General features: G+C 38.5%; 1 protein-coding gene across 7 annotated transcripts in view; it reads right to left on the minus strand.

Annotated features, from left to right (window-relative positions):
* Positions 1 to 285: 285 nt before the first annotated feature.
* Positions 286 to 24,412, minus strand: part of LOC114681544 (zinc finger protein 60-like) — a 51,531-nt gene continuing 27,404 nt past the window's right edge. For 3 of the 7 annotated variants that reach the window (XM_037200979.1, XM_028855088.2, XM_028855087.2), the window contains exons 4-5: positions 22,923 to 23,021; positions 286 to 2,877 (exon numbers count right to left, since the gene is read on the minus strand). In XM_037200979.1, coding sequence (XP_037056874.1) covers positions 1,013 to 2,877; positions 22,923 to 23,021 — 1,964 coding nt within the window. In that variant the 3' untranslated portion in view covers positions 286 to 1,012. The remainder of the gene's footprint in view (positions 2,878 to 22,922; positions 23,022 to 24,412) is intronic. The other 4 variants (XM_037200981.1, XM_028855091.2, XM_028855093.2 and 1 more) reach the window with 3 other exon arrangements.

Here is a 24,412-nt window from a genome sequence, read left to right on the forward strand (position 1 = left end):
CTAAGGGTGAGAATTCAATACTAATAAGTCTCAGTGTCATAATTTGGGAGCTGGTTGATGGCCCAAAAGAAAAAGCCTGGTACAAGGTCTAGCCCATGGTAGGTGGTGCCACCTCTGGGCTGATGTTTGGGGGTTATATAAGAGAGCAGGCTGAGCAAGCCAAGGGAAGCAAGCCAGTAAGCAGCTCCCCTCTATGGCCTCTGCATCAGCTTCTGCCTCCAGGATCCTGACCTGTTTAGTTCCTGTCATGACTTCCTTGAGTGACAAACAGCAATATGGAAGTGTAAGCCAAATAAACCCTTTCCTTCCCAACTTGCTTTTTGGTCTTAGAGTTTCATTGCAGCAATAGAAACCCTAAGACAAAGGGGTTCTTGGCATGAAGAGTATATGAATACTCTGATGATGACCAAATACTAAATACTACAGCAGATTAAAGTTTTTCCCAAATTCTTTTCAGCCACAATCTTGCCAAAATGAGTTCCCTGATGGTCACTAAAATTTTCAAAGGCTTATCCACTTGCCTAACATGCACAGGACTCCTGATGATCATGGATTTTCTGATGTTGTGTAAGTTCACCATTTACAATAAATGCTTTCCCATATGTTTTACATTCATAGGGTTTCAGACTTATATGGACTCTGTGAAGAGCTTGGCTAATTCTAAAAGTGTTCCCTCATTCCTTGCATTCATAGGGTTTCACCTAAGCACGGATTCCTTTATTTTGAAGGCCTGAGTTCCAACTGAAGGTATTTTCTCATTCTTTACATTGATAGGGTGTCACACCAGTATGCATTCTCTGTTATTCAGTGAAGGCTGAACTAAATCTAAACATTTCCCCACATTTCTTACATTCAATATGGTTTCTCACCAATACAAACTCTGATATACAGCTAGCTGAGGATTATTGCTAAAGGAATTTCCACATTCCTTACTTCCATAAGACTTCTTTCCAATATGAATTTTAGTGTGTCCGACCAAGTTTGATTTTTGACTAAAGGTCTTCCCACATTCTTAACATTGATAAAGTTTCTCATCAGTGTGAATTCTTTGATGCACTTTAAGGTCTCTACCACAAGTAAAGCACTTCCCACATTCTTTACATTCATAAGGATTCTTGCCAGTATGAATTCTAAAATGTCCAAGAAATTGGTAATGATATTGAAAGCCTTCTCCACATTCCTTACATTGAAAGGGCTTCTCACCAGTATGGATTCTCTGGTGAATTTTAAGGAATGTACCACGAACAAAACCCTTTCCACATTCCTTGCACTGATAGGGTTTCACATCAGTATGAATTTTCTGATGTTGATTGAGTAGGGACTTAAGTCTGAAGGCTGACCCACACTGCTCACATTCAAATGATTTCTTTCCAGTATGAATGCTCTGGTGCCGAGTGAGCTGTGCAAGAACAATAAAGGCCTTTCCACATTCCTTGCATTGAAAGGGTCTTTCACCAGAATGAATTTTCTGATGTTGCTTGAGGTTTGAGCGATGATTAAAGGCTTTCCCACACTCATTACATTCATATGGTTTCACACCAGCATGAATAATTCTATGACCAACAAGACTGGAGACATGCTTGAAGGACTTCCCACACTCCTTGCAAGCAAATGGTTTTTGATTTGTATGAATGCTTTTATGGTAATTAAGCTGGCTGGAAAGATGAAAAGCCTTTCCACATTCTTTGCATTCAAAAGGTCTCTTGCCACTATGAAATTTCTGATGTCGTATGAGGTGTATATTAAGTCTAAAGACTTTCCCACATTCCTTACAACCAAAGGGTTTCTTTCCAGTGTGAATACTCTGATGATCAGTAAAACCTGAACACCGACGGAAGGATTTCCCACATTCCTTGCACTGATAGGGTTTCACATCGGTATGAGTTCTCTGATGCTCACTCAGTTGGTCCTTACGTCGGAAAGCTGACCCACACAGCTTGCACTTGAAAGGTTTCTCATCAGTGTGAGTTTTCTTATGCTCAGAAAGGTATGACTGAAGCCTAAAAGCTTTTCCACATACTTTACACTCAAAGGGTTTCTCACCAGTATGAATACTCTGGTGCCGCAAAAGGAATGAACCAAAACTGAATATCTTCCCACACTCCTTACATTCAAATGATCTCTCTCCACTATGAATATTCTGATGCCGGGTAAGCTGTGCCAGAAAAGTGAAGGTTTTTCCACATTCCTTACACTGAAAGGGTCTCTCACCAGAATGAATTTTCTGATGCTGTGTAACATATGAGCGACGTTTAAAGGCTTTTCCACACTCATTACATTCATAGGGTTTCACACCAGCATGAACACTCCTATGTTCAACAAGGTGGAAGACACGCTTGAAGGACTTCCCACATTCCTCACATTCAAATGGTTTTATACCTGTATGAATGGTTTTATGGTACTTAAGCAGGTTGGGACGATGAAATGCCTTTCCACATTCATCACATTCATAAGGTCTCTCACCACTGTGAGATTTCTGATGTCTTGTAAGCTGTTGTTGGAGTCTGAAGGCCTTCCCACAATCCTTGCATTCATAGGCTTTCTCTCCAATATGAATAGTCTGATGCTGAAAAAGAGTTGAACTACAATCAAAGTACTTCTCACACTCTTTACATTCATATGCTTTTTCTATATTGTGAGTAACAGTTTGGCTGGCAAACGTAGCTACTTTTTCCTTCTTGGTAATCTTTTGATCATCATTTCCTTCTTGACAACTCTGTAGTCCCTTGAATGTTCTATAGTTGGGGGCATTACTAAAACTGGAGCCCTGGAGGTCAAAAGTTTTACTTACATGCTTTATGCTCTCTTTGGGTAAATTTATATTATAAGTATGATTGTCTGGAGATAATTTTTGAGCTTCATAATTTGACTCCAAATCTGAAAGAAAAGGAGAAAGCAAGACTATTTTATTTCCCTGTGACACACACAGACAAAATTCATTCAATCAATGGCCCAACTCTAAAGTATTTTCTGAGAAGCTGAACAGGAGCAAGAAGAACAGCAATAATGAAAGTTTATGTAAGACAATACTCTTTTGGGAAAGCACATCTGCTTAATGAGATTAAAACTACACTGAACTAATATTATGTGCTTTTTTACATACTACTTGAAATACACATCCTTTGGTGAAGGTTTTTGAACCAAATCATGAGGGGAAAAAAAAAATCAATGCACAGAAATACATAATAGGTGTCACACTTTAAGAAAACTAACCTGGAGTTGAAATTCTGAAAAATAAAACAGGGTAAAAAAATCTGTGGTGGTGGTGGAAGTGCACAATTGTAATCCCATCAAGAAGGAGCCAGACATAACAGGGTCCTGAGTTCTAAGCCAGCTTGGACTAAATAATGCGACTCTGTCTAAAAAAAAAAAAAAGCTAAAAAGAAAACAGAAAGAAAGAGGAGAGATACCTGGTGGTGGTGCGCACTGCAGAATATTCCTTTACACTAGGTGAATATATGTCACCGTGACTGGTTTAATAAAGAAACTGACTGACCAATAGCTGGACAGGGTAAGGTTAGGCAGGAGAATGAGACTAGGAAAATTCTAGGAAGAAGGATGGAGTCAGAGGAGTCACCAGCCAGACACAGAGGAAGCAGGACATGTATGAAATGAGGTAACAAGCCATGAGCTATGTGGTAGAACTTAGATAAGAAATATGGGTTAAGTTGTAAGATCTAGTTAGTAATTATTGCTTGGATTCTAACAGCTTCCTTGGGGGAGGGGGTGAGAAGGTGCATCATCAATGGCACAGATACCAGGAGTCCATTGAAGGCAAATAATGTGCTCATTTATTCAATAACAGGGAAGGCCTTATATACCCTCCTCCCAGCACCCATTTTGTGTGGTCATCCCTCATTGACTGGACATGATCAGGAACTCTGACATCAACTGTTGCTAGGCCCTCAGGCAGACTCTGCATGATCAGGAACTCTGACAGCACCTGTTGTTAGGCCTTTAGGCAGACTCTGCACGATCAGGACTTCTGACAGTGACCGTGAACTTTGACAGCTCCTGTTGCTAGGCCCTCAGGCAAATTCCAGGTTGGCTCATAAGGAGTACATTATGAGCACGCCTTGGCAACTGGTCTGAGTCAATATCCTCAACCCTATGGGCCTGTCCTACTACAAGTAATAAGCTTGAGCTATCAACTGAGCATTTATAATTTATATTAAATCTTCCTGTCAGTCATTTGGAAACTGGCAGATGGGAAAGAAAGGTCCGCCTACAGTGCACACCTTTAATCGCAGCACTTTTGAGGCAGAGACAGGTAGATCTCTGAGTTCCAGGCCAACCTGGTCTACAGAGTGAGTTCCAGGCCAGCCAGAGCTACATAAACTGTCTTAAAAAAACAAACAGACAAAGAACACGAACAAAAAAGGTGAGGGAGAGAATTCATTAGAATTTTTAAGAACACTCAGGATCACCAGCCAGGGAAGCAGGTAGGCTACCTGCAGCTCTTTACCAATTCCTCCTCTCCTCCAAATCCAATCCCACAATCTCATCCCTGGCTCTGTAGCAGATTGCCTATTTTGGCAATGCCCTTTATCTCTGCCCTGGTCTCCAATCACACAGATCTACACCTCCAAACTCCTTTCTTCTGACTCAGACATTCTACCATAACACCAAATTTCAGCAGTATCTATATACAAATACAGCCCTTATGAAGGCACTAGAAGGTTAACCACACCCAAGAAGACAGAAGGAATAAATAATCTCAGACCACCATATCAAAAGACAGGAAACACACACACCACCCCAACAAAACAACAGGAATTAACAAACACTTCCCATTCATATATCTCAACATCAATGGTTTCAATCTCCCAATTAAAAAGATACAAACTAATAGAATGTTTATGAAAACATGAGCCATCTTTCTGCTGCATCCAATAAATACACCATAATACCAAGAATAGACATCACCTCATGGTAAAAGAATGGAAAATGATCTTCAAATTCCAAGCAAATAGGGCTGATATAAACATTTTAATATGTGTGCACCAAACATAGGACACCCAATTTAGTAAAATAAACAACACTACAGCTTAAATCACATATTCACCTTCACACACTGATAGTGGGAGACTGCAATATCCTACTCTCACCAATAGACAGGTCATCTAGATAAAAATTAAACAGAGAAATGCTGGAGCTAACTGACATTATAAATCAAATGGACCTAACAGATATTTACAGAACACTGCATCCAAACCCAAAAGAATATACCTTCTTCTCAACACCTCATTGAACTTTGTCCAAAACTGATCACATACTTGGACACAAAGCAAGTCTCAACAGATTGGAGTAAATTCAAATAACACCTTGCGTCTATCTAATGACAACATATTAAAGCTTGAAATTAACAGACGCAAACAAAAACCTACAAACTCACTGAAGCAGAATAACACACTACTGAAGGAAACATGGGTCAAGACAGAAATTAAGAAAGAAATTAAAGACTTCCTAGAATTGAATGAAAATAAAGACATAACATACACAAACTCTGAGACACAATGAAGGTGGATCTAAGAGGAAAGTTCATAGCACTATGTAACTATGTAAAAAAAAAAAAAATTGGACAGATCTCATACTAGCAAAATAATGCCATACCTGAAGGCTCTACAAGACAAAAATTACACCCAAAAGGAGTAGATGCCAAAAAATAAACTCAGGGTTGAAATCTATAAAATAGAAACAACAATAAGAAAATACAAAGAATCAATGAAACAAACAGTTGGTTCTTTGGGACAATCAGTAAGACTGACAAACCTTTAGCTAGATTACCTGAAGGGTGGAGAGAGAGGATCCAAATAAGAACATTAGAGACGAAAAAGGGATGTGATAACAGAGAGAGAGGAAAGCCAAGCAAAATAGAGCTTGGATTCATAAGGACACACTTTAAAAGCCTGTGCTCCAACAAATTTGGAAATCTAAAAGAAATGGGTGATTTTTTTTTTTTTTTTTTTGCAATACATATCACTTACCAAAGATAAATCAAGATCAGACAAGCAATTTAAACAGACCAGGAAGCCCTAGTGAAATAGAATCAGTAATTAAGTCTCCCAACCAAAAATAAATAAATAAATAAATAAATAAATAAATAGCCCAAGCCAGATGGTTTTAGAGCAGAATTCTACCAGACTTTCAAAGAAGAGTTCATGTCAATACCCTCAAATTATTCCTCAAAATAGAAACAGAAAGAACACTGCCCAGTTCTTTTTATGAGGCTAGTCACCCTCAAAACCCAAACCACATAAAGACCCAACAAAGAGAACTACAGACCAATTTCCCTGATGAAAATAGATGTAAATATTCTCAATAAAATATTTGGAAACCAAATCCAAGAAAACATCAAAAAAGATCATCCACCATGATCAATAGGTTTTATCCTAGAGATGCTTCAATGGTTCAACATATATAAATCAATTAATGCAATCCATCATATAAACAAAATGAAAGAAAGAAGCCACAGGATCATCTATCTCATTATCTGCAGAAAAGGCCTCTGACAAAATTCGACACTGATTCATGGTAACAGTCCTGGAGATATTATGGATAAAAGGGACATACCTCAACATAATAAAGGCACTGTACAGCAAGCCAATAGCCAACATCAACTTAAATACCAAGAACCTGAAAGCAATTACACTAAAATCCAGAATAAGACAAGGTTGTCCATTCTCTCCACGCCAATTCAATAGAGTACTTGAAGTCTTAGCTAGAGCAATAAGACACTAAGGAGACCAAGGGCATACTAATTGGAAAGGTCAAAATATTTTTATTTGCAAATGATATGACAGTATACATAAGTGATCCTGAAGATTCCACTGGGGGAACTCCTACAGCTCATAAACACATTCAGCAAAGAAGATGGATACAAAATTAAATCACAACAATCAGTAACCCTCCTGTGTACAAATGACAAATGGACTGAGAAAGAAGAAATCAGGGAAACAACACATTTTACAATAGCCTCAACTAATATAAAATATCTTCAGGTAACTTTAACCAAGCAAGTGAAATATTTGTATGGTAAAAAGGGCAAGATACGGAAGAAAGAAATTGAAGAATGTATCTGAAGATGGAAAGATCTTCCATGCTCGAGGATTGGTAGAATTAATATAGTAAACTTGGCCAGCCTACCAAGAGCAATCTACAGATACAATGCAATCTCCATTAAGATTCCAACACAATTCTTTACAGATCTTGAAAGGCCAACTTTCATCTTCATATGCAAACACAAAAAACCCAGGATAACTAAAATAATCCTGAATAGTGAGAGAACTGCAGGAGGTATCACCATCCCCAATCTCAAGTTGTACTATAGTAATAAAACCAGTATAGTACTGGCAGAAAAACAGACACATTGATCAAGGGAATTGAATTGAAGACCCAATCATAAATCAACACATGTATGGACACCTGACTGTTGGTAAAGAAGCCAAAATGCACATTAGGAAAAAGACAGCATCTTCAAAAACAAAAACAGTGCCAGTCAAAAAGAATGGCTGTATGTACAAGAATCCAAATAGATCCATACTTACCACCATGCACAAAACTCAACTCCAAATGAATCAAAGACCTTAACATGAAACCAGATACAATGAACCTGATAGAAAAGAAAGTAGGGCATGGCCTTGAACTCAGCACAGGAAAAGAGTTACTGAACAGAACACACACAGGCACAAAGACCAACAATTAATAAATGAAGCCTTATGAAACTGTAAAGCTTCTGCACATCAAAGGATACTGTCACTTGGATAAGGCGGCAGCCTACATAACAGGAAAAGATTTTATCAACCACAAGCCTGATAATGGGCTAACATCCAAAATAGATAAAGAACTCAAAAAACTAGATATCATGAAAACAAGCAACCCAATTAAAAATGGGGTAAAGATCAAAAAAGAGCATTCTCAAAAGAGGAAAATCAAATGGCTGGGAAACAATGTTCAATATTCTTAGCTACCAGGGAAATGCAAATCAAAACCACTTTGAGCTTTCATCTTACACCTGTCAGAATGGCTAAACTTTATAAAACAATGACCACTCATGCTGGTGAACATGTGGAGTAAGGGGAACACTCATCCATTGCTGGTAGGAGTGCAAACTTGTGTAATTACTATGGAAATCCTCGTGGTAGTTCCTTAGGAGAGTTAGTGTCATCCCAACCCAATGTATCATTTTCCATTTTATTATATATCATATCATATCATATCACTATCTCTTAGAAGCATGTTTATTTTCTAAGGAGAGACAGAAAGGGAGTGGATCTGGATGACAGGTGAGATGGGAAGGAACTGAAAGTAGAAAGATGGGAAACCATGATCAGCATATATTATGTGAGGGAAAAAAATCAATTCTCAATAAAAAGGGGAGAAAAAGACATCTAAGGAAACCCAATAATAAATGCATTTAAGAAGTTTGAAACTGAAATGTTCGGAATATTAAAATCAAATAAAAAATGTCCATCAAAATGGGAAAACCCATAGAAGAAACTGAACTTCTGAGCATACTCCTGAAATAATTTTCTTAGGATAATAGTAACAGGTTGTTTACATTAACGAGGATTGATGGAAGGTTGTTAGTGGATAATATCCTACCAGTGGATACATGAAATACTTAGAATCAAGTGTCCTATTAGTGACTTACCATCAAACAGCTCAAAAAAAGTGCTCAAACATATAGTTGTAGACAAACACAGAAAATGAGGCAAAGTGTTATCAATTAGTACATTTAGATGATAGAAGTTCTTTTCTGATGCTTTATTTGGGAAGGTTTTGTTGTTGCTGTTATTATTTGTCTGCATTTTTAAATTTTTTGGCTTATTTTTAATGATTCATTTATTTTCATTTTATGTGTTTTTGTGAGCATCTGCATGTATGTATGTATACAATTTGCATGCCTGGTGCCCAAGGAAGCCAAAAGAGATTGCCAGATCCTCTGGAATTGGAGTTGTAGGTGGTTGCAAACCTCTGAGGGTATTGGGTATTGGTAGCGAAAGCTGGATCCTCTGTAAGAGTAGTAAGTGCTCTAACCACTGCACCATCTATCTAACCCCTCTGTGTTTTGAGATGGTCTCATGTAGCCAAGGCTGGCTTCAAACTCAGTATGTAGCTGAGGATAATCTTGAAATTCTGATCTTCCTGCTTCCACCTGCCAAACCCTGGTATTACAGATACATCCCCTGTACTAGTCAGGGTTCTCCAGAGGAAGAGAACTGTTCATTCTATAGATATGAGATTTATGAGAGTGGCTTACAGGGTCTGGTACAGCTAGTCCAATAATGCCTGTCTAGCAACACAAAGTCCAAGAATCTAGAAGTTGTTCACTCCATGAGGCTGGATGTCTCAGCTGGTCTTCAGTACATGCTGGAATTTGAAGAAGTAGGCTCTCGTGCCAGTGAAGGAATGAACTTGCCAGCAGAGTGAGGGGAAGCAGACAAAAGGCAAGAGTTTCCTTATTCCACATCCTTTTTACAGGATGCCACCAGAAGGCATGTCTCAGATTTAAGGTGGACCTTCCTACCTCAAAAGAAATGGATTAAAGGTGGGTCTTCCTATTTCAAATGATTTAATTAAGAAAATTCTCTCACATGTTTATCCAGCTGCTTGGGTTTTAGTTAGTTCCAGATGTAGTCAGGTTGACAACCAAGAAGAGCCATCACAGCCCCCATGCCAAGCTAGGTAGAAGGCTGTGTTGTGTGTGTGCTCACATGTTGTTTTACTGGCTTATCCACCTGTTTTTGTGTTGTTTGTTTGTTTTTTAAGTCAGGGTCTCTCATGTGTCTGGAGCTTAACTGGAAGAAGCCATGCTGTCACCCCTGGGAATGGTGCATAAATGTTGTTCCTTAAGACAAGGCCCTTTGGAGACTCCCATCCACCTGTCAAAGACCCGTGGAAGCGATGCTGCAGACCCCTCTGCTGATCCTAGGGAGCTCATGGGCTTCAGGCCTCTCTAACTTTCATTATGTTCATTCTTATAGTAATTCTTAGTTTCGTCAATTATGATTGTGGCTGAGTTTGCTGGGAACAAAAACTGATAATTTTTCTAAAAATTCCTACAAAGAAATTAAGCCTCTTTGCAGTCATTCACAAAATCTGGTTTCTCCAGTCACTCCTGGCTGCCTTTGCAGTCATTCTGAGTAAGCATGAGGAACTCACTAGGGCTAATGATTATTGCTTAACTATCCTTAAAAAGGAGATAACTGTATTCCAAAGAACTTAAGAACTTGGGAGACAGTTTCTTAAAGATGACACTAAAAAAACGAATAGGACTTCTTCCTCTTCATTTTGCCAATGGCCATGTCAGAGGAGCAACAGGTGGCAACTGAAGTTCAAGGTGTCAGCCCACCAGGAGGTGGCTCCAGAATGGGTGAATCTTGGATAGGCAAGGCCCTGAGAAGACAGACCCTGGGATGTCTCTCGCTTCTGCTGTGCCTTTACATGTTTGCTGCTGCTGTCTTTCTCTGGTAACTGACATGGTGTGAATGGGTGTGGGGAGATCGCTACAGCCTGTAATGTGTTTATCTCATAGAAACATCCCATCTATTGGGCATTTTTACCTGTGGATTATTATGAAAACAATTTCTCCCTAAGCTGTACCATCTAATTGATAATAATGTTAGTTTGTACAGTTTTGATTAATAAAAATAAATCCAAGTAAATGTTACACAGGTAGGGCCTATGAGTTTCACCTAAGGATCACAGTTCAAATTGATGATTAAGAAAAACAAATGAGTCCCAGGAGCCAGGCTCAAATTCCTTTGATCTTAATGCTGAAAGATGAAGTCACAGGTTTAAGTGTGCATCATTAGCTGAAACAAAGTCTTACAATAACTTCAGATTAGATCAGATGTCTTGATAATAGCTTTGAGATGAAAAAGCCCAAAACAATCTAAAGTTAACAAGGACACAGGCTGAGGTCAAAAATACAAAGCAGCCCAATTGTTATTAGCTGTCGTACTTTCCTTGCTAGGGTGGACGATGATCAAAGGTAATGATTAATTCCTTGTACTCATTCCTGCCCTCAATCTCCTGATAAAAGAAACCATTGACAAGTGGGTATGCACCTGAAAGATTTAAAGTATAGCTGACTGATTTAAAGTATAGTTGTTTAGGTATGAAATTTAGGTTTAGGATTCCTTTAGGATTGCTTATAAGATTTCCTTTCAAGGTAAATAATAAAGTGGTTGATTCTTTCTTTGTAACTGCAATATGATGCCTGCCAACAAAAGAGCTGGCTGAGAAAAAATATCTTCTGGCTGCTCATATTCTATTAATCTGTAACAAGTTACTTAGAGGTAAATGTATGTAGGTTATTGGAGTGACTTTGTTTTAATCATGTAAGGGAGATGAAAAACCTGTATTCATTATCATCATTCATTTGAAAAATAGAATGTAACCACATTGTAATTCCTATATTGCCTGAAAGATTTTGTTGGAGTATATAAGCTGTAGAAAAAGGTGTACAATGGAAAAATAAAGAATAAAGAAAGAAACCAGCAAGAGAAAGTGTGAGTGTCTTTTTCCCTAACCCTGTCAGATAGAAAAGTCTAGTAGGTACCAACTCTGTGTATTTCCCTTTGAATCTTGTGCTGCTGGAGGCTGGTCCCCCAGACAGTGATACCAATTTGTATCCTCTTGATCTCCTTTTGTTGTCTTACTGTTCTAGCTAGAACTTTGAGTACTATATTGAACAGCTATGGAAAGAGTGGACAGCCTTGTCTTGTTCCTGACTTTAGTGGAATTGCTTTGAGTTTCTCTCCATCTAATTTGATGTTGGCTGTCAGCTTGCTTTTAACATGTTTAGGTATGTTGCTTGTATCCCTGATGTCTCCAAGATCTTTATCATGAAGGGGTGTTCAATTTTGCTAAAGGCTTTTTCAGCATCTAATATCTATTCAATACAGTACTTGAAGTTCTAGCTAGAACAGTACGACAACTTAAAGAGATCAAAGGGATACAAATTGGAAAGGAAGAAGTCAAACTTTTCTAATTGCAGATGATATGATAGTATACATAAGTGACCCCAAAAATTCTACCAGGAAACTCCTACAGCTAATACACACCTTCAGTGCTGTGGCAGGATACAAGATTAACACACACACACACACACACACACACACACACCACACACAATCAGTAGCCCTCCTACATACAAATGATAAAAGGGCTGAGAAAGAAATCAGAGAAACAACACCCTTTACAATAACCACAAATAATGTAAAATATCTTAGGGTAATTCTATAACCAAACAAGTGAAAGGCCTGTCTGACAAGAACTTTAAGTCTTTACAGAAAGAAATTGAAGAAGGTGTCAGAAAATGGAAAGATCTCCCATGCTCATGGATAGGTAGGATTAACATAGTAAAAATTAGCAGTCTTACCAAAAGCAATCTACAGATTCAATGCAATCCCCATCAAAATCCCAACACAATATTCATAGACCTCAAATGAACAATACTCCATTTCATATGGAAAAACAAAAACCCAGGATAGCTAAAACAATCCAGTTCAATAAAGGAACTTCCATCCTGACTTCAAGCTCTACTATACAGCTATAGTAATAACAGCTTGATATTTGCATAAAAACAGACATGTGAATCAATGGAATTGAAGTGAATTGATTCAAATATGACATTAATCCACACACCTATAAACACCTGATTTTTTGACAAAGAAGCCAAAATTATACAAAGGAGAAAAGAAAATGTCTTCAACAAATAGTACTGACATAATTGGGTGGCAATATGTAGAAGAATGCAAATAGACCCCTATTTATCACCTTGAACAAAACTCGTCTAAGTAGATCAAAGACCTCAACATAAATCCAGTTACACCAAACGTAATAGAAAAGAAAGTGGGAAGTAGCCTTGAAAGCATTGGCACAGGAGACTACTTCCTGAATATAACACTAGTAGCATAGACTCTGACATTGACAATTAATAAATAATACTTCCTGAAACTGAAACTCTTCTATAAAGTAAAGGACATGGTCAATAAGACAAAACAGCAGCCTACAGAATAGCCCACATCTGATATTTCCAAAATATATAAAGAACTAAAAAACTAGATATCAAAATACCAAATAATCCAATTAAAAATGGGGTACAGATAGAAACAGAATTCTCAAAAAAAGAATCTCAAATGGCCAAAATACACTTAAGAATTGTTCAACATCCTTAGTCATCAGGGAAATACACATCAAAAGGATTCTGAGATACCATCTTACACTTGTCAGAATGGCTAAAAATCAAAAACTCTGACAACAGCTTATGTTGGACAGGATGTGGAGTAAGGGGAACATTCCTTCACTGCTGGTGGGAGTGTAAATGTATACAGCCACTTTGGAAATCAATATGTCAGTTTCTCAGAAAATTAGGAATCAATCTACTTCAAGTAGCTATACCAATCTTGGGCATATAAACAAAGGATGCTCAATCATACCCCAAGGACACTTGCTCAACTATGTTCATAGAAGCATTATTCATATTAGCCTAACCCTGGAAACAACCTAGATGCCCCTCAACCAAATAATGGATAAGGAAAATGTGGTACATTTACATAATGGAGCTGTATATTTACATTACTCAGCTGTAAAAAACAACCTCACAAAATTTGTAGGCAAAAGGATGGAACTAGAAAAATAATTCTGAGTGAGGTAATCCACACCCAGAAAGACAAATATGGTATGTATTCACTCATAAGTAGATATTAGAAGTAAAGTACAGGCTAACCAACCTATAATCCACAGCCCCAGAGAGGTTAGATATCAAAGGGGGCCCAAAGAGGGATGCATGGATTTCCCTGGGAAAGGAAAATATAAGAGATCTCCTGGGTAAACTTGGGATGGGGGTGGGGAGATAGGAACTTGAGGGCGCAGGTTGGGTGGGCTGGGTGCAGGAGACAAGTTGGGGGCAGGATGGAGTGGGAGAGTAATGAAAGAGACAACTTGATGGGGGGGCCAACTTGGGGTTAGGAAGAAACCTGGTGTCAGGGAAACCCCCAGGAATCCACAACGAAGACTCCACCTAAGACCTCTAGCAATAGTGGAGAGGGTTCATGAGCTGGCCATCTTCTGTAATCACATTGGTGACTACCCTAATCATCATCAGAGAGCCTTCATCCAGTAACTGATGGAAACAGATGCAGAGATCCACAGCCAAGCACTGGGCTGAGCTCCGGAAGTCCTCTTAAAGAAAGGGGGAGGGACTGTACAAGACAGGGGTGTCAAGGTCACAAGTGAGGAACCCACAGAGACAGCTAGCCCGAGCACACAGGAGCTCATGGACTCTGAACCAACAGTTAGGGAGCCTGCATGGGGCCCACCTAGGCCCTCTGCATGTGTGTGACAGTTGTGTAGCTTGGTCTCTTTGTTAGGGTCCTAACAGAGATCAGGACCTGTCCCTGGCACTTAGCTGGCTTCTGGGAACCTGTTCCCCATCCTGGATTACTTTGCCCAGCATTTATGCAGGGGGAAGAGCTTGGTTTTGCCTCAACTTGATGTGCCATGCTTTGTTCAAGCCTCCTTTCTGAATGAAGATGGAGGAGTGGATGGGGGTGGGGGGTCAATAGGAGGCAGAGGGGGGTACAGAAAGAGAGGAGGGAGAGGAAACTGTGTTGGATATGTAAAATAAATGAAAAATCTTAAAAAAAACTTATAGGAACATATAAGAAAGAGATTAAAGGACATGAAAGGACAGACATCTCTCTGGTGACGGACATGAATGGTTAGACATTTTTTTCAGTTAAAACTCCCAGTTCCCTTGGAAGTAAAAAGTACACATAGAAACTGCCAGGAAGGAGGCAGAGCAGCGGCAGAAGCAGGCACAGCGGCCACAGAGGCAGAGGCAGGCTGAGCAGTGGCGGAGAGGCAGTCGTAATAAAGACCACAAACTGAGCTATTACACGCTGAGAAGTTAGTGAAAACAAGGAGAATAAGAACCTGGAACAGGGACGCCTTTAGCCCCAGCACCCGGGGAAGGAGCCATCGCCGTGAGACGTGACCAGAACACATACCAACACTCAGTCTGAGGCCAACCCAGGGCCCAGCTGCCGATCCTGTGAAACCCAACAACTTGGAAGTGTTGTTAGGTTACCCTACTACATAATCTGCTCAGCTGAGATACATTCAGGAGAGGATTCAGAATCCTACAGTCTGCAGTCTGAGGAAACAAAATCAGCTAAGGAGTTGACAAATGAGCAAAGCGTGACCTGAAAACACAAAAGAAGGTGCTGACCAGCCACCAAACCAGATCACTAGAATCATAAGCCTACACTACACAGACTGGGAACAGGTAAGCCCCCCATCTCCACACTGGTGGATGAGGTCTCTAGCCCTTAGGCCCTACCCATCGGAGTCCCAGGGACCAGACAGCTCCCCCACCAAAACACAAACAAAAAACAAAAAACCAACTCCTTTGAATCTAACAACCACTGACAAATTTTGTAAGGTTGTGGTTTTTTACAGCTGAGTAATGTAAACATACAGCTCCATTATGTAAATGTACCACATTTTCCTTATCCATTGTTTGGTTGAGGGGCATCTAGGTTGTTTCCAGGGTCAGGCTATTATGAATAATGCTTCTATGAACCATAAGCACACCCTGTACCAACTGGGAACAACTGCTCCCTGAGACAGAACCCACTAACACTGATCGGACTAAGCTGCTCCTGAAGAAACAGAGTCCAATAGCACCTATTTAACCAAGAACTCCTAGTGGACCAAGACTAACAATTAGAACAAGAGAGGCACCTTCAGACACAGACACTGTTTATACCTAGCAGAAGAAGAGATGAGTAGACACCAGTGCAAAAATTCAGGCAACAACATAAAGAACTACATAACAACATCAGAACCTAGTGATTCTACACCGGCAAGACCTGAACATACCAAGGCAGAAGAAACAGAAGAAATCAATCCTAAAAATGACTTTAAGAAGATGATAAAATAAAAAAAAACTCCATTAAAGAGGAAATAAAAAATTCCCTTAAAGAAATGGAAGAAAACAAACAAACAAAAAAAATTGATTTGTTGGAAAAAAATCAAAGTAAGCCAAGAAAAAGTAATTAAACAGATGAAGGAAACAATTCAAGATTTGAAAATTGAAATTGATACAATAAAGAAAACACAAACAGAGGGAATGCTGGAAATAGAAATCCTGACTAAACGAACAAGAACTACAGAAACAAGCATAACCAACCGATGGATGGATGGAACAGAGAATTTCTGACACTGAAGACACAATAGAGAAAATAGATTCGTCAGTCAAAGAAAACACTAAAGACAAAAAAGTTGTAACACAAAATGTCCAAGAAATTTGGGACATCATGAAAAGACCAAACCTAAGAATAATAGGGATAGAAGAAGAATACCAACTCAAAGGTACAAAAAATATATTCAACAAAATCATAGAAGAAAACTTTCCTAACCTAAACAAAGAAATACCTATGAAGATACAAGTAGCTTACAGAACACCAAATAGGCTGGATCCAAAAAAAAAAAAAAGAAAAAAAAAAAAAAAAGAAAAAGTCCCCTTGCCACATAATAATCAAAACACTAAACATACAGAACAAAGAAAATATATTAAGAGCCACAAAGGAGAAAGACCAAGTAACATATAAAGTCAGACCCATCAAAATAACACCAGACTTTTCAGAGTAAACAAAATACTCCATGATAAAACCAGATTTAAACAATACCTATCCACAAATCCAGTCCTACAGAAAGCACTAAAAGGAAAAATCCAACCTAAAGAAGTTAAACACACCCATGAAAACCCAGGCAATAGATAATCCCACACACAAACAAACACCAAACAAGGACAACACAACATGACCACAAAAAATAACAGGAATTAACAATCACTGGTCATTAATATCCATCAATATCAATGGTCTCAACTTACCTATAAAAAGACACAGGCTAACAGAATGGATAAGAAAACAGGATCCATCCTTCTGCCGCATACAAGAAACACACCTTAACTTCAAAGACAAGACACTACCTCAGAGTAAAGGGCTGGGAAAAGGCTTTCTAAGCAAATGGACCTAAGAAGCAAGCTGGTGTAGCTATCCTAATATCTAATAAAATAGACTTCAAACTAAAATCAATCGAAAGAGATCAGGATGGACATTATATATTTATCACAGGAAAAATCCACCAAGACGAAGTCTTGATTCTGAACATTTATGCCCCAAATACAAAGGCATCCACATTCATAAAAGAAACATTACTAAAACTTAAAACGCACATCAAACCCCACACATTAGTAGTGGGAGATTTTAACACACCACTCTCACCAAAAGACAGATCTACCAGACTGAAACTTAACAAAGAAATAAAGGATCTAACAGATGTTATGACTCAAATGGACTTAATAGATATCTACAGAACATTCCATCCTAACACAAAAGAATATACCTTCTTCTCAGCACCCCATGGAAGCTTCTCAAAAATTGACCACATGTTTGGTCACAAAACAAATCTCAATAGATACAAAAACATTGGAATAACCTCCTGTATCTTATCAGACCACCATGCCTTAAAGTTAGACTTCAAGAACAACAAAAATTATAGAAAGCCAGGGAAGGCCAGGCCCGCAGCGTCCAGGGCTCCGCTGCGATAGCGGCGGGGCTGGCGGTGCGTGCGGCCGGGAGGTGTCCTGCACCGTGGGCTCGACGCTGCGGCAGGAGACCCGACCCGGAGACACGGGGAAGAGTGAGCCCATGGCGCTGGCGGCCGCACTTTGACCCGGTAACTTACAAGATTATAATTAGTGGGGTTGCTGATGATTCTGAATAAATACAGCTTTTATCACAGGTGTGCCATTTTGAAGACAGAGACAATAGAGTTTTACCTTTGAGAATAAAGGAGAGCCCTTGGAAAATTCTGTATTTTATATAGCAAAAATGTGGATCCCAGATGGAGTGAAATTACCTATACCATAGACATTTTTGAAGCATTTACATCCAGTCACCTTGAAGAGTTTCAAATGGACCATACCACTGAGAAATCAAGATGGCAGCCCACTATGGGGAAGTGAGGAAAATGGGTTAATCCAAGAATGCTGTGATATTATACAACCATCCCAGGGTTCTTTTAATGTGGATTCCATGAAATGAACAATTCTTACCCAACACAAATGGACAGTGGGATTTACTTTCTAAAGACTTGTTACATATCATGTACATTTTAACATCTGGAGAAGATGCTACATTTATTCAAATGGTAGTTTGTATTTCTGGAATTTCTTACAATTTTGATCTGAGTGACCATATGGAATGTTAACTTCAATAAAATCTCTAAAACTTAAAAAAAAAAAATTATAGAAAGCCTACAATCTCATGGAAACTGAATAATGCCCACCTGAAACATCAATGGGTCAAGGAAGAAATAAAGAAATAAAGAAAGAAATTAAAGATTTCCTAGAATTCAATAAAAATGAAAGTACAACATACCCAAACTTATGGGACACTATGAAAGCAGTGCTAAGAGGAAAATCCATGGCTCTAAATGCACACATAAAGAAGATGGAGAAATCTCATACCAATGAATTAACAGCATAACTGAAAGCTCTAGAACAAAAAGAAACAAACTCACCCAGGAGAAATAGATGCCAGGAAATAAAGTGAGGGCTGAAATCAATGAAATAGAAACCAAGAGAACAATTAAAAAAAAAAAATCAATGAAACAAAGAGTTGGTTCTTTGAAAAAAATCAAGAAAATAGACAAACCCCTAGCCAAATTAACCAAAAGGCAAAGAGAGCACATCCAAATTAACAAAATCAGAAATGAAAAGGGAGACATAACAACAGACAACTAGGAAATCCAGAGAATCAATCATCAGGTCATACTTCAAAAACCTGTACTCCACAAAAATGGAAACTCTGGAAGAAATGGACAATTTTCTGGATAGATACCACATACCAAAATTAAATCAAGACCACATAAATCATTTAAATAGACCAATAAACCCTAAAGAAATAGAAAAAGTCGTCAAAAGTCTCCTAACCAAAAAAAGCCCAGGACCAGATGGTTTCAGTGCAGAATTCTACCAAAATTTCAAAGAACTAATACCAATACTCTTCAAATTGTTCCACACAATAAAAACAGAAGGAACACTACCAAACTCTTTTTATGAGGCTACAATTACCCTCATACCCAAACCACACAAAGATGCAACAAAGAAAGAGAATTACAGACCAATCTCCCTCATGAACATTGATGCAAAAATACTCAACAAAATATTGGCAAACGGAATCCAAGAATACATCAAAAAAATTATCCACCATGACCAAGTAAGTAGGTTTCATCCCAGGATTGCAAGGATGGTTCAATATATGAAAATCTGTCAATGTAATACACCATATAAACAAACTGAAAGAAAAAAACCACATGATCATCTCCTTAGATGCTGAAAAAGCCTTTGACAAAATCCAACACCCTTCATGATAAAGGTCTTAGAGAGATCAGGAATACAAGGAACATTACTAAACATAATAAAGGCAATTTGCAGCAAGCTGACAGCCACCATCAAATTAAACGGAGAGAAACTCAAAGCGATTCCACTAAAATCAGGAACAAGACAAGCCTGTCCACTCTCCCCATATTTATTCAATATAGTACTAGAAGTTCTAGCTAGAGCAATAAGACAACAAAAGGAGATCAAAGGGATACAAATTGGCAAGGAAGAAGTCAAACTTCCACTATTTGGCAGATGATATGATAGTATACATAAGTGACCCCAAAAATTCTACCAGGAAACTCCTACAGCTGATAAACTCCTTCAGTAAAGTGGCAGGATACAAGATCAGCTCAAAAAAATCAGTAGCCCTCCTATACACAAATGATAAAAGGGCTGAGAAAGAAGTCAGAGAAACATCACCCTTTACAATAGCCATAAATAATATAAAATACCTAAATACATATATAATAAAATACCTAAATATATACATAAATAATATAAAATAAATACATACATACATAAATAAAATAAATAAATAAATACATACATAAATAATATAAAATACACTAACTAAACAAGTGAAGGACCTTTTTGATAAGAACTTTAAATCTCTAAAGAAAGAAATTGAAGAAGATATCAGAAAATTGAAGGATCTCCCATGCTCATGGATAGGTAGGATTAACATGGTAAAAATGGCAATCTTACCAAAAGCAATCTACAGATTCAATGCAATCCCCATCAAAATCCCAACACAATTCTTCACAGATTTGGGAAGAAAAATACTCAACTTCATATGAAAAAACAAAAGATCCAGGATAGCTAAATGAATCCTGTATGATAAAGCAATCTCTGGAGGCATCACCATCCCAGACCATGGCTCTTTATAGCTCTACTATAAAGCTATAGTAATAAAAACAGCTTGGTATTGGTATAAAAACCAACATACAGACCAATGGAATCAAACTGAAGACCCTGACATTAATCCATGCACATATGAACACCTGGTGTTTGACACATAAGCCAAAGCTATACAATGGAAAAAAGAAAGTATCTTCAACAAATGGTGATGGCATAACTGGATGTCAATATGTAAAAGATTACAAATAGATCCATATCTGTCACCATGCACAAAACTCAAGTCCAAGTGGATCAAAGACTTCAACATAAATCCAGTTACACTAAACTTAATAGAAGAGAAAGTAGGAAGTACACTTGAACGCACTGACACAGGACAGCACTTCCTAAATATAGCACAATTACTGAGCACAACAATTAATAAATGGGACCTCTTAAAACTGAGAAGCTTTTGCAGGGCAAAAGACATGGTCAATAAGACAAAAAGACAGCCAACAGAATGGGAAAAGACCTTCATCAACCCCACATCTGACAGAGGGAGGACTGATCTCCAAAGCAGATAAAGAACTCAAGAAACTAGACACCAAAATACTGAACAATCCAATTAAAAAATGGGCTAAAGAGCTAAACAGAGAATTCTCAAAAGAAGAATCACAAATGGCTGAAAGGTATTTTAAAAAATGCTCAACATCCTTAATCAGAGAAAGGAAAATCAAAATGACTCTGAGATACCACCTTACACCTGTCAGAATGGCTATGATCAAAACAATAATGACAGTCTATGTTGGAGAGGATGCGGAGCAAGGGGAACACTCCTCCACTGTTGGTGGGAATGCAAGCTTATACAACCACTGTGAAAATCAGTATGGCGGTTTCTCAGAAAATTAGGAATCAAACTACCTCAAGACCCAGCCATACCACTCTTGGGCATATACCCAAGGAATGCTCAATCATACCACAAAGATATATGCTCTACTATGTTCACAGCACCACTATTTGTAATAGCCAGAACCTGGAAACAACCTAGATGCCCGTCAACTGAAGAATGGTTTAAGAAAATGTGGTACATATACACAATGGAGAACTACTCAGCAGAGAAAAACAATGAAAGCATGAAATTTGCAGGCAAATGGATGGAACTAGAAAAAAATCATCCTGAGTGAGGTAACCCAAACCCAGAAGGACAAATATGGTATGTACTCACTCATAAGTGGATTCTAGATATAAAGCAACGAACAATCAGACTGCAACCCACAGAACGAGGGGGAACCCTAGGATGACTGTGGATTATAAGTTTTGGTTTTACTCAATCACTGGGCAAGCCTCAATCAAACATTTCACTATTAGGATAAGAATTTATACTGTATCAAGCTGATAATAGAAAAATAAATTAATTTAAAAAAAAAAAAAGAAACTGCCAGGAAGAATATCAACTTGGCCCCATCATTTAAAGAGTTAGGTAATTATTACCATTTTGAGATTGTATAAAGAATAGGATTACAACTGTTGTTCACAAACAGATTATTCAGAAATTGACTTACATCTGAAAATAATATTGTAGGGATGGCATCATACATTCAACTGATTACAAAAAATATAAAAGTATCACATTGTTAAAAACTTGTTAATCATAGAGTTTGAATCTCTCTTATTTTATAAATGCATGTTTGCTGTTGTCTAAGGCACAGTTGGGAAAAGATGTGCCTGGCTAGATATAATCAATTGGCTTCCAATATAAAAATTAATAATATGGGGTAAAGGTCAATGATGTCAAGGGAGTGGGAAAGAGGAAAAGAACTAAGTTATTAATGATTCTTGGAAAATGATTAAAGAGATATGTATTCAAACTGTTCATGCTTGAATGCATCAGAACTTGTATAAATAAAGATAGCTTGAGCTATCCGGTGCCATCTGTTTGAAAGACAACTGGTGGTCTTTTTCACCAACTTCACACCTCTTTCCTATGGATCAGAATCCCACTGGAGCTAGATTCCGGCACTTGACAGGTAAAGTAGGCCGAGTTGTTAGCAAGGGAAGGGATCAGCTTTTTCCACTTCCCCAGTGCTACAGTTAGAAGCAAAGGCCACACCATCACACCTTGACTAGAGTGACTAGGAAGATATACAATTAAAACATTTGCTATGCCTCACTGTGCTCCTGCATTCACTGGTGTTCAAAGTGTCTTATCACTGGATCAGCAGTTAAGGACACTGACTGCTCTTCCAGAGGACCTGGGTTCCAGTACCAGCAGTCACCTGTAACTCCAGCCCCAGGGGATCTGATATTCTCTTATGGCCTCTTTGGGAATCTGCACACCTGTGTGCACACACACACAACCAATAAGGTATGTTTAAAATGGTAGAATGGGTAACTGCTCCAGTAAGAGGGAAGAAGGTGAGGACAACTTAGCGAGTCATGAACTAGAAGCCCTGTGACAGCCTTTGCTATGACCTTGACTTCCTTCCCAGGTCTCAGGCATGTTCTTCCACAGGCCTTGGCGAGTTGAAGAAAGTGTGTCAACCCAGTATCAGCCATGAGGCGACTCTCCGACCACATGCTGTGCCTGGCAATGCTGGAGACCTGCCTTCCTCTTACTCACCTGGGCTGGGCCTGTCTGTTTCTTCCTTCACAACCATCCAGGGCTCTCTCTCCTGCTCTAATAAGGCGATCAGATCGGGTTTGGAAACGGAACTTCCCACTTAAAAGAAAGAAGAAATGACACGTAGAGACGTTTTAAACTCGGTCCCTCTAGTTATCCCAGGATGACCTGGAACTCAATATGATGACCAGGCTGTCCTGGAACTTCCTTGATCTGCCTGCCCCTGCCTCCCAAATGCTGGGATTAAAGGTGTGTGCCACCATGAGCTACCTGTGCAGATTTTGAAAACTACAGACTTATTTATTATGAAGGTCTATACAGCTTGGCATGGTGGACCATGCCTGTTAGCTCAGCAGGTGGGGAATGAGCCTGGCCAATCTGTGCTGCACAGCAAGACCCTTGTCTTGGAAAACCAGATAAAATACGCTAAGGACAAAATCATACTGAGGAAAGACTTCAGAGGAGAACCTGGGTGAGAAACCAGCTGTTGCAGAAAAGGGTTTAATCTCATTTAAAGGCAGATAAGGGCTTGTCACTGAAGGGGAAAGTACATATAGTGGGAGAACATGAACCTTAGGCTACACTGTTAGTATAAACCCCTTCTCTGCAGCTCACTAATAATGCCATTTATTTAGGATTCTATGGTCAATTTTCCCATCTAAAAACTGGGCATAATGGCACACACTTGAAATTACAACACTTGAGAAGTGGAAGCAGGCAGATGAGAAGTTCAAGACCAGCCTTAGTGTCAGAGCAACTCCATAGCCAGCCTGAGCTACATGAAGACCTGACCTCAAAAAACCAAATAATTTTATTATTATTTTTATTATCATTATTATTGAAAGTACTCTAACATTGAGTTACATTCCAAGCCTTATATTATTATTCTCAATTATCATTATTATTTAGATTGAGTTGATATCTATTGGATAGGGGTGATACTGATATTAAACACTATATTCAAAAACTTTGAATACTGTCTGACCTATACTAACACAAAATTATTATTTTAATTTCCATTTATTCACCTTATAATGACAGAGACTGAACTAGGGCCTTGGACATGCTGGGTAAGTGCTCTACCACAGAGTTATTATCCCCAGCCACGAAAACTGTTATCAGTATTACTATTTATGTTGCCTTCTTTTACAGTTATAATTCAATCTTATAGATTTGTTCAATGAAAACGACAAACTTCACAGCCTGAAACTTCCACAACAAACCAAGCAAAGGAAGTATTCACTGAAGAAAATAGAATGTGACCACTTCTGTTTTAAATCAATTCTATTGATTCATTAGTAAGTGAATCCTATTGGCTCTTTTACTCAGTGGTATATGTGTGCACATATAGTGTACATATGTGTTCATAAGAGTGTGTGTACAAGTACGAGTAGGTATTCATTTATGTGTGTGTGTAGAGGCCAAAGACCAGTGTAAGATGTTCACATAGATTGCTGTCTAGTTTAGTTTTTGAGACAGGGTCTCTCACT

This window comes from Peromyscus leucopus, chromosome 1 (assembly GCF_004664715.2).
Source record: "Peromyscus leucopus breed LL Stock chromosome 1, UCI_PerLeu_2.1, whole genome shotgun sequence".
NCBI classification, from domain to species: Eukaryota; Metazoa; Chordata; class Mammalia; order Rodentia; family Cricetidae; genus Peromyscus; species Peromyscus leucopus.